The 10,577-nt window shown below is 35.2% G+C and overlaps 2 protein-coding genes across 4 annotated transcripts in view; one reads left to right on the top strand and one right to left on the bottom strand.

Moving 5' to 3' along the window:
• Positions 1 to 5,124, bottom strand: part of LOC111496507 — a 16,500-nt gene extending 11,376 nt beyond the window's left edge. For 2 of the 3 annotated variants that reach the window (XR_002720465.1, XR_002720466.1), the window contains exons 1-3: positions 5,005 to 5,124; positions 1,919 to 2,129; positions 129 to 1,421 (exon numbers count right to left, since the gene is read on the bottom strand). Coding sequence is in view for 1 of the 3 variants with exons in the window: in XM_023146967.1 (XP_023002735.1) it covers positions 129 to 193 (65 nt within the window). In the remaining 2 variants the exon portion in view is untranslated. Of the gene's footprint in view, positions 1 to 128; positions 1,600 to 1,918; positions 2,130 to 5,004 lie in introns of those variants that run through there. The other variant, XM_023146967.1, reaches the window with a different exon arrangement.
• A 996-nt stretch (positions 5,125 to 6,120) lies between these two features.
• Positions 6,121 to 10,577, top strand: part of LOC111496541 (phosphopantothenate--cysteine ligase 2-like) — a 5,797-nt gene continuing 1,340 nt past the window's right edge. Inside the window, exons 1-9 of the mRNA XM_023147014.1 lie at positions 6,121 to 6,243; positions 7,659 to 7,838; positions 8,090 to 8,213; positions 8,295 to 8,339; positions 8,435 to 8,520; positions 8,879 to 8,931; positions 9,068 to 9,127; positions 9,809 to 9,910; positions 10,406 to 10,525. Coding sequence (XP_023002782.1) covers positions 7,700 to 7,838; positions 8,090 to 8,213; positions 8,295 to 8,339; positions 8,435 to 8,520; positions 8,879 to 8,931; positions 9,068 to 9,127; positions 9,809 to 9,910; positions 10,406 to 10,525 — 729 coding nt within the window. The 5' untranslated portion in view covers positions 6,121 to 6,243; positions 7,659 to 7,699. The remainder of the gene's footprint in view (positions 6,244 to 7,658; positions 7,839 to 8,089; positions 8,214 to 8,294; positions 8,340 to 8,434; positions 8,521 to 8,878; positions 8,932 to 9,067; positions 9,128 to 9,808; positions 9,911 to 10,405; positions 10,526 to 10,577) is intronic.

Below are 10,577 nucleotides of genomic sequence, written 5' to 3'. Positions count from 1 at the left end.
AAAAAAAAAAAAAAAAAAAAAAAAAAAAAAAAAAAAAAAAAAAAAAAAAAAAAAAAAAAAAAAAAAAAAGAAGAAGAAAAAAAACTTTGAAAAAAACTAGTAGAAGAATCAATTGTTGGGAGTTGTACCTTTTAACCCTTCCATGCTTCTCGCTTCCAGTTTTTTCTTTAATCCTCCACAAAGTAAAAACCATCAACAGGTAAATGAAAGGGCAAAAAAGAAATGAGAAGCCAATAAAATAATTAATACTAAAAATGGACTATTATTAAATCTGTTATAATCTTTTTATTGCAAAAATATCTAATCAAGCTTATGGTCAAGAAGATGAGAATCTAAAATGAACAGGAGACAGTAAAACAATTTTACTTGGACAGTACAAAGAAAACAATATCCTTGATTGTTTATTTGAATTGAAAATTTTGACCAGCTGAAAAGTCAAAAAGATTACAGAACATGGAAAAAGGTCAATGGGCTGCATCATCTCAACATTAAAGTAACACCCAAGTCCAATAAGACTGACCCATGAAAATACATTAGAATTTATAATATCAATATCCCGCATATTTGTGCAGAAAAGAAGAAAACGAAAGTTGAGTGAACAAAAGGAATGGAAAGGAAAGGAAGAAGCTTCTTTGTAATTTTCAAAGAGAGAGAGAGAGACATGGGTCAATATTCCAATACAAGAGGGGAGGATAATCCAAAAAATTTCATCTTCTTTTTTGAGTGTGGTTTTCTAGCAGAAGTGATGTCCCTCTCTCCAGTTCAGTTCGGGCAGAGCGGTGTCTTTTAAGACTTTTAGTTGGGATAGTAAATATGAATAATCATTTTAGCGGTGAAAGAATGATGAAAAGTGGGGGCTTAGAGGCCTAAAAGGCAATATGTACAGTGAGATTCCTGGTTTCTTTTTTTAATTTTTTTTAATTCTATATTTTCCCCCCAAAAGTAACATCCTTTTCTTACCCCCAAGCTTTTGTCTGATTCGGTTCCCTTTGAAAGGTATGGAGTCTGATGATGAAAGGTTCCTCTTCTTTCATCATCCTTCTTCCGGACATGTCCTGGCTTCTCACTTCCTCTCTCGAATAATTTTGGTTTCTTCTTTTGCTGATTTTTCTCTATCGGTTATAAGGGAAACGGATATATAACACGAGAATTGGAAAAGAAAGATAAGAATTGCTCACTTTGTAAGCTGCTACTGCATCTCATGCTTTTTGTCTCTTGCAGGAATTTCATGCATAGCCTGTTTTAAAAGGTTACAAAAAGAGCTAGCAAATTGTAGCGCTCTGATTCAAAACAGACAGATATATAAACAGAGGGTGGGGAGGAAGGAAATAAACTAACCAGGATTCGCTGTATTGTAATAGAGGCCAGCCGTTCAGAGAACAAGTTCTGGCAGACGCCTGATCGCTAACAGCTCCCTAGTCCTTAAAGTAAAGCACACTTTCTTTTCAATAATCATCAGAGATAATGATTTTCTTTTACTTCCCCAAGAACAAAAAAAGAAGAGAGATATAAAAAAGAAGAAAGATATTCCTCTCAGACATTAATAATTAAGAATTTTAGTGTCGGTTTTCAGAGCATGTAACCCCAGCGGAGACATCCCTATGCTTATAAACATGACTCATTTGGAAACACTCGATTTTTTCAACTGTAACTTCATAATTACGAAACATATAAAGTTGTAAAGAAGATACACACCAGCAAATGAATTATAATAAGCCACTGAAAATAGATATTCTTTTCTTCTCTAAACTTCCTCGTGGGGAATAAATTAATCGAGTTCTTTTCATGAAAATCATAAAACCATTCTGTGAAAGTGTGTATCACTTTGTTTTGTGTTTAATTTACAGCATACAATTGAAAAATATGAGAACAGAGAATTTGGAGAGAAAACAAATGAAAAACAGGTTCATCTTGTTACCATGTTGAGCATTGCGAAGCCGAGAAATCGTGCATCTGAATTCTAGAATATTGGATGTTTGATCCTCGCACATCCGTAAAAAGGACCTCCCACACGATTCCTTGACTATGTCACCGTTATTTCAGTTACCATACTCAGCCTCAACTTTATACCACCAGCAATACCATAGATTTCGCTAAGCTGTATCCTGCCAAATCTTCAAGTTGCGAGCCTGCAAATTTCATCCAAACCACCTCAATGTTATATAATAGAAATACCTGTCTAAGAACAAATGAATCCTCAAACAGCTACGGACAATCAGATATCCTTAAGAAAAAAAAAATAATAGCCACAATACACGAATTAATCAATATTAATTAATACCAATAAACGAAAATTCTATGGAATAACTTAAGAATAGTGTTACCCTTGGCTACAACTTCATTTCAGTATAGTCATGAACAAGGTTGATTTACAGGCCTTGGACGATGGGTTAATTTGAAACGTCAAGAATATCTATTCATCTGGTTCTTACTGTTTATTCAATTTACGTATACTCAGTCGAATCTTCATTGTACATGCATAGTGTTAAAGGTTTTTCCCTTTTCCTTCATTCTGCTATTTAAACAATAGCAACTTACCGTTGATTGGTTGGGAAATTAACTCAGTTTATATCTGTGCCTAGTAAAGCTATTTAAAGACTTGTACAGAATGCTGGTAAATTGACCCAATACAATAATATTCTCCAATCTCCCTCCGTTATTACATAGCACAGGATAGAAAACAAAATGTGTTGTATTCAGTCAACCCACTAAAAAAACAATACATAACCTCATAATATCTTTATCATGATTAAAAGTTTCCAGAAGTGATATAATGCTTCAATACACATCTTATCAACACAATCAATTGCTTTATTGCAACCTAATCACCCAAAAAAACCACAAATATAACCCCAGGGGGTGACAACGTAGAGGAGCAATAGTACAAATATGATGGCTTCAATACACATCTTAACAAAACAATATATTGCTTCACTGCGATTTAATCACCCAAAAAGCCATGAATGTGACCCCAGGTGATGACAACGTAGAGGAGCAATAGTACAAATATGATGGCTTTGATCATGCTGCCCGATAGGATGCACTTATATGAGTAACCATAAGCATATCCATATCCATGTTTTAACCTTTACTCTTTCAGCAAAAATTACGTTTATGCGCGCATACAATACAGATCTGATGCAAGGGCAATAAAGAAATCAAACATTTTAAGTAATCGTTAAAATTTAATATGTTTGTTACTAGGAAAATTATAAGAGAGTTTATAGTTCTATTAGGAAATGGCAATAACATACAAAATATGGGGTCAAACTACAATTTCAGCCCCTAAATTATTGTTATTTTTCAATTTTAGTCCCTCACTTTTACAATTTTTATTCTTCTTTAAGCTTTTACATCGTTTTCATAATTTCCCTTCTAATTGAAAGCTTTAATTCACGACGGCACCTGGAAGGCTTATACCACAGTACATTAGTGGGGGGAAAAAGAAAAACCTATGTAGAATCCCATAACCTTTATATGAGACTGTTTGTCATGATGTCAAATTAAAATTTTGAGGAAAAAAGATGCCTGTTTTAGGCAAAAATAAAAGGTTATATGTCAAAAATCAGTTAACGGAAATTCTATAAAGATCTCGATCCGTAATCTAGTTATAGTTTTATTTAGCTTCCGGCTCTTACATTAGACTGAATTAATTAAATCAAAATTATAGTTTTCGTCTGGTACTTATTTCTTTAATTTTGGTTCATTCGGTTCAATCACTATTCCTGTACAAGCATAACATCGTGGTTCCCATCGTTCAATATCCAGTCAAATATGAAGAAATATTGATATCCTTGAGATTATTTACAGTTGCCTACATACACAAACTAATGCACTTCCACAGGGTACCGTGTTAACTTTTTTTTCCTTCTTTTTATGACTATTTTACTGGCTAATTAATGTAAAGGATTAAACTGATTTGTTTCTAAAAGGACTATAATGAAACAAATTAAAATATGGGTTTCAAAACATTAAAAATATCTTAAGTACGGGAACTAGATTCTAAATCTAACTCTATTATGTATTGATTGAAGAGCTTATTGGACACATAAAATATGTTGAATTGGTTGGTCGCGTTTATTTCGTTATCACATTGTTTTTCTTCTCCTCCCTTACACCCCTATTCTTTCTTAATGTCCAGCATCAAACTCCCCAATGACATCGAGAAGTTTGAAATCGAGATTTAAGATCAAAGACAAACTTTAATTTTTTTTTTAAGATCATTCTATCACAGGAAACGGTGTCATGCATACTACAACTGACTACCACGACAAACGCAGAGCGTAGAATTGATCATTAAAAACTAAGGCCTCAAAGTACCGAGCAAAGAATGAAAGTATCTAAACCATGGAGCTAAGTTTCATAAACAATAAGAAACGTAAGATCAAAGATATCTAAAATAAATGTCAAACAATCTAACAGTTGATGAAGAATCACATCATTAAAGTTTTCAGAAAAATATGAGTAAACTATTTCTAGCAATAGTAAAGTTCATCCGACCTAAAATTTGAAGTTCTATCTGTTGTAAATTCTCAAATTTACTGTGGTCAACTTGCATTTGCAAACGCATAATATGACCTTAATGCCTACATTTCCTATCATTTGTCATTTTGCGGCTAATATACGTATCCTTCAGCTCAATCAAATGCAGCCTAACAGCAATCCCACAGTTCTAAAATTCAAGAAGCCGTTCGAAAATACTGAAAATCTACAGCACATGGTCCACCAAATTTACTATGATCAACTTGCATATGCAAACGCATAATATGATCTTAATGCCTACATTTCTTATCATTTGCCATTTCGCGGCTAATATACTTATCCTTCAGCTCAATCAAATGCAGCCTAACAGCAATCCCACAGTTCTAAAAATTCAAGAAGCCGTTTGAAAATACTGAAAATCTACAGCACATAGACCACCAGCTTCCCTCCCCGCAGCAAAAAATCAAAATAATCGCTAGACACTAAATAAACTTGCAGAATCATCAAAGAGATGGAGATTACCAGTAATTTGTAAGTAATACAAGGATTTTCTGCATAGTTTCAAGGAGAGTATTCCATCTCCATGAGAGCGCGAACAAAGAAGAAAAAAACCCGCCAAACTCAGCGAACGTAAACGGAATTGGGAGAATGGGTGCGGCGTTTCGAGATCAGGAAAGCTTTCATTGAATATCGGAGTTGGACTTGGGCCCAATATTTAAACTTCAGAAACTCAAGCCCAATATCTTGAGCCCACTAAAAAACTAGCACAGCCCAATACCATAATTGGGCTTAGGCCTAATTTTAGAACCACGGAAGCTCAAGCCCACTTAAAGAACTATCAAAGCCTCCAACCATAATTGGGCTTAGGCCCAATATTGAAGCTCAAGCCCACTATTTGAGCCCACTCAAATACCTGGTACGGCCGCCAACGGAAAGTTGACCACGATTCAAAATCCAAATTTGGCACCTACACATTCTCTTGCATCACTCTAACGTGATCACGTTGCCTAGATATTATCCAAGATTCAAAATCTAGATTTGGCACTTATGTGCCTCGACATTCTCCTGTGACGCTATCGTATTGCATATATGTTGTACAGAAATTAGAATATTGATTCAACACCTATATGCCCTGACATTGTCCTGTAACGTGATACATAGATGTTGTACAAGATTCATGATTCGGATTTGATACCTATGAACCTTGACAATCTCGTGCATCTTCTGTGACATGATCACATTACATACTCATCGCTTCTTAAAAGTGTATACTATCCTCACAGACACACGAGTCTTTTCAACATGTATTGTCATCACTCACTGTATCCTAAAAAAATTGTATGAGACCACTCATTATAGAACTGCTCAAATTAAAGCACAGTTAACTATAAAATTACTATGATTGAGCTACCGAAAAGTAATGTGTCATTATCGATATAGATAGTAACTTTTAAATATTCATGATCGCTCATATTGGTGTATGTTATCAGTAGATAATGTTACCATGTTCAAGTAAATATAGGTTGAGATACACTCGTGTCAAATCTAAATCAAACAAATAATAGAAAGTTTTGGAATATTTTTATTAATTTAATTTTAAAATTTTAATTTGAAGGGAAACACAAATTTATGCTTATCCTTGATTCACCTGTAAAGAGCGCCCATTTAGAACGATAACGCGGCAAAAGTTCCCGAGCAGTACAGATTCAAGTTTCCTCACCGTCTCCATCTCCATCTCTGCCAATCTTCTACACAGATCAGGTACACCCTTAAATTCCGAGGTCATGTAGTTTTTTCTTTTTCTATGTGGATTGGTTTCAGCTTTTTCCTCCGAATATGGCAACTCAGGAACATGGTTTTTCTTTCGTCAAACAATGCTTCTTCTGGCTTTTCATCGCCTTCAGAGTTAATTTTTTAGATTTTCCCGAAATTCCATGAATGTAGCTTGTAGGATGCATTTCAATGCGTATCGGTCCATAAAGATCTCAGTCAGTTTTTTTCCAATTGCCAAAAGTACGGGCTGTAATGATGTAGGTTCTGATATCCCAATTGGTCGTACTTTAGTTTTGTTTAGCTTTAATGTTCAGGTTGCTAAATTGAATTCTCATCGAGTTGATGGTTTGTTTGCAAACAAACTGGCAAAGTTTAATGTGAAGTTTTGTGGATAGCGACTGTAAGCTGTTCGATGAAATTCCTGTGAGAACATGCCAGATTACACAGCTCTGGTTTAGGGCGTATTGTTGGTCAGATTAGTGGAGTGATCTTTTTGTGGCGTTCAGATCGATGCTTGATGAGGGAATACTACCTGTTAAACACATTGAGCTTACGATTCTTATAGTATGTTCTAGAAGACAATTGGTGAAGACAAGTAAATGGTTTTGTGGGTATGTCACTGAGAAGAGGTTGATCTCTGATATTTTCATTAGGAATGCTTTCATGAACTTCTATGGTAATTGTGGGGATTTTAGATTTTCGATCAATGTTCTTTATTCGAGTGTAAAAGATGTGGTTTCGTGGACTGTGCTTGCTTCCGCTTACATGGAAAAAGGTATTTTCGATGTGGCGATGGAAGCATTTCACTCGATGCGGTCAAGTGGGTTGAGGCCCGATTTGATATATATATACATATATATATATATATATATATATATTTTATAAGAGACAATTTCATTGATGAGTGAAATTTACAAGAGGGATGTATAATCCATGATGTTTACAAAAGACCTTCCCAATTTGAATGAGGGAGGTATAACTATAGGAAGTAAAAATGCACTAATCTCAGGGTTTTCTCCCTATAGAGAGATTGACGCTGCTATCCAATACCTGGACCACACAAGAAAAGGGTTGAGCCCAAGGGTTCATTGAATGGAGTCATATCAGGCTGCGTTCACAATGGGCATTCACAAATGCTTTGGATGCATTTGTTAACATGCTGTTGTTTCCTAGAGTCCAAATAAGATGGTTCTATTTCTCAAATTTTTCTACGAAGATACGAAAGAATCAAAATCCGAATTCTTCAACTCGTAAAGGCAAAGAAAAAAGGGATTTGCTTCAAATAAAATCTCTTTCTCAAATCAAATATTTAGTGGTGTTTATGGGTTCTGTCTGTCTGTCTCTCTCTTTTTTTTCAATCCACGCTATTTTGTGTTTAAAATTTCTTCCATGTTGAAATTCAGGGCGAGCTTTTGATATTGATTCTCTTTGAGGACATTTCCAAATGGATGTACACGGACAGCAGAAAGCGCAAGAGGCCCTAGATGTTGAAATCAAATCATTTTTTGATTCAGCTCCCCCTTTGAGGAATATTGAGAACGTCAGTGAAGATTTGAAAAAATTTATTGAAATGAATTCATCTGGCAAGTTCTTTCTTCGTTAATCTCTTAAGCATGCCTCTTTGTTTTGATTAGTTGTTATTCTCTAATATTCTACTTGGGGGATTACCTTGCCAGTACTTGCATTATTTAACACTTATCCAGTGTAGATATCTGTTACAAACTTTATTGAAGTACAATGATTAAATATACCGTCCTAAAAAATTGAGTAATTAAACTTGTAATTTTACCTAATTTTTTTTTTTTTTTTTGGATCAATTTACTTGCAAGTATAGGAACTAGAAGTGCCAGGAAAGTTGTTTGTGTGACATCTGGGGGCACCACAGTTCCTTTAGAGCAAAGATGTGTTCGTTATATAGACAACTTCAGCTCAGGTCACAGAGGTGCAGCATCCACAGAGTAAATGACATTACACTTCACATGTGTTATTCTAGAGACCACACATTGTTTTTTTTAAGTGATCTTGCTCATTTCTCCTAGGTACTTTTTGAAGGCTGGATATTTGGTTATCTTCTTATACCGGAAGTACGCACTTATCTTTGTTGGAACCGCATAGTGTAAGAATCATTCCAGGTTAAAGCTTGATACTCTCCTGGGCTAATTTGTGGCTCTGTGATCAGGGGAACCTGTCAACCATATTGCAGTTTGCTTCCTGATTATCCATTTCTGGAGTGTTTCGAGTTCACCCATGAGTCAGGCATCCAAGGTTTTTGATTTTTTTGATCCTTAACTTTATCCATGCTATGCTGGTTACGTCTGTGATAGTGTCATCTGCTGTTGATAGGAAATTAATTTCCTGCGTATTCTGTTGGATACATCGTAGTTCTTGAAAACAGCATTTGTTCATAGGTGTACAAGGAAACTTTCCTTTTGTTTTGAATCCTCACTCTAAATAGTTAGGGGCAACTTGGGATGACTGATTTATTATTCGGTGAATTTTATCAAGAGGAAGTTTTTTGTTATCTGGGGCCCAGGGTTAAGTAACCTTTCTAGCACTCTTTTATTTTGTTGATTAATTGTTATAATTCATAGTGATCGTTACTTCAATTCATTTCCAAATGCAGTGCGCCAGCCTTATTCAGAAGCCGTGAAGTGGGCAATCAGTGAGCATCATGCTGTATGGACTAATTAATAGTATTATCACTCAATTTTGATTCTGATTTTTCTTTATATTTTCTGTGTATTAGCCCATATCTAGCTTGGTTGATAAGGAAATATCATCGATTAGCAAAATTTGAGATGTCATATTGCAGGCAGTAGCAGATGGCACACTTCTGAAACTTCCTTTCACAACCATTTTTGAGTATCTTCAGGTAATTTTCCTTTCTTTTTCTTTTTGGGTTAGAACCCGATCTTTTAGGTTATGTTATGTCCATACTTGTGTGCTAGCTGCAGGAGCGATCTAGTATTAGAATATATGCCTTATATTGGTCAAAACTTACAATATCTTTAATTCAAAGCCAGAGTTCCAAATTATGCAAGTTTTGAGGAAAGCATATTCATGGGGTTCACAAGTGAAAATATCACTCTAGATCCTAGAAGTTTAAAGAGGTGAAACTTATCAAACTCGAGCACAAGGGAAGAAAATAGTTCTCTCGAATGTCTTTCTTTTATTTTTTTTTATTTTTTTTAAAATTGTACTTTCTGTATTTGCAATGGAGAGAAGCCCCTTTATATACTAGCACTACTCCCACAAACGATAAAAAGGACACAAAAGTAACAGTGGTACATACTTGCATCTGATCTTAATATTCGTGTATGTCAAAATGCACATTCCAATGTATCAAGTAATTGATCCAGTTCATGCATATAGCTTATATTTCAACAAGTTTGTGTAGAAACATATTAAGAGCTTATAAGCATAGGTGGTTAAATATTCTTTTTGATCCAGAAAAAACTTCTCTATTTTATGGCCTTTACTAGGTCGGCAAAATTTGGCCACTGAATGCATTATCATCTACTGTATTTTCTTAATCTTATTCTTTATTTTGCAGATATTGCACATGGTTGCAACATCATTGAGGAGTCTTGGGCCCAATGCACTCTTTTATCTTGCTGCAGCTGTGTCTGACTTTTATGTTCCATGGGAGAGCATGGTAATGGTTTAGCACAAAAGTAATTGTTTCCTATTTACCATCAGTTCAAATAAAAAGAGATTTTAATGTGCATTTATTCAGCGTGCTTCAATAATTCTTCTCATCTCTGAATTTCCTTGCTGTTACACAAATTAGGATTAGCATTTATGCAGCATACGTGTGGTTTACATCTGATGCGTGTGCCTGTGTGTCTTGTGTGTGAGATCTGTAGTCATATAGAAGCCTGTATCTGTCCAAAAGATCAATAGGCTTGAATTGTTGTACTGTCATGGATGGCTAGTTTTATACTTGCATCTCCACCTCTTGGTTTAATGAAGAAAATAGATTGTGAAGGACATGAATTCAAATATTTCCTTCTGTTTAAGCAAACGAGAATGATATGTATTTGTTTAACAGCGGTTCTCAATCGTCAAATGTCAATTCATTGGTTTAGCAATTCGTGGAACTACATTCCGATCATTGCCTTTATCCATTTTTCTAGCGTTTTCATTTCAGGCAGAGCACAAGATTCAGTCAGGATCAGGCCCTTTAGACATGCGACTTGTTCAGGTGCCAAAGATGCTATCAGTGCTGAGGAGTGAGTGGGCTCCAACGGCGTACTGTATCTCCTTCAAGGTATGTTCTGCTGGTTGAAACTACGTAATGTAAAAGCCCCCCCCCCCCCCCC

Source organism: Cucurbita maxima, unplaced genomic scaffold (genome assembly GCF_002738345.1).
Source record: "Cucurbita maxima cultivar Rimu unplaced genomic scaffold, Cmax_1.0 Cma_Scf00022, whole genome shotgun sequence".
NCBI classification, from domain to species: Eukaryota; Viridiplantae; Streptophyta; class Magnoliopsida; order Cucurbitales; family Cucurbitaceae; genus Cucurbita; species Cucurbita maxima.
This window is presented reverse-complemented; position numbering and strand designations above follow the sequence as displayed.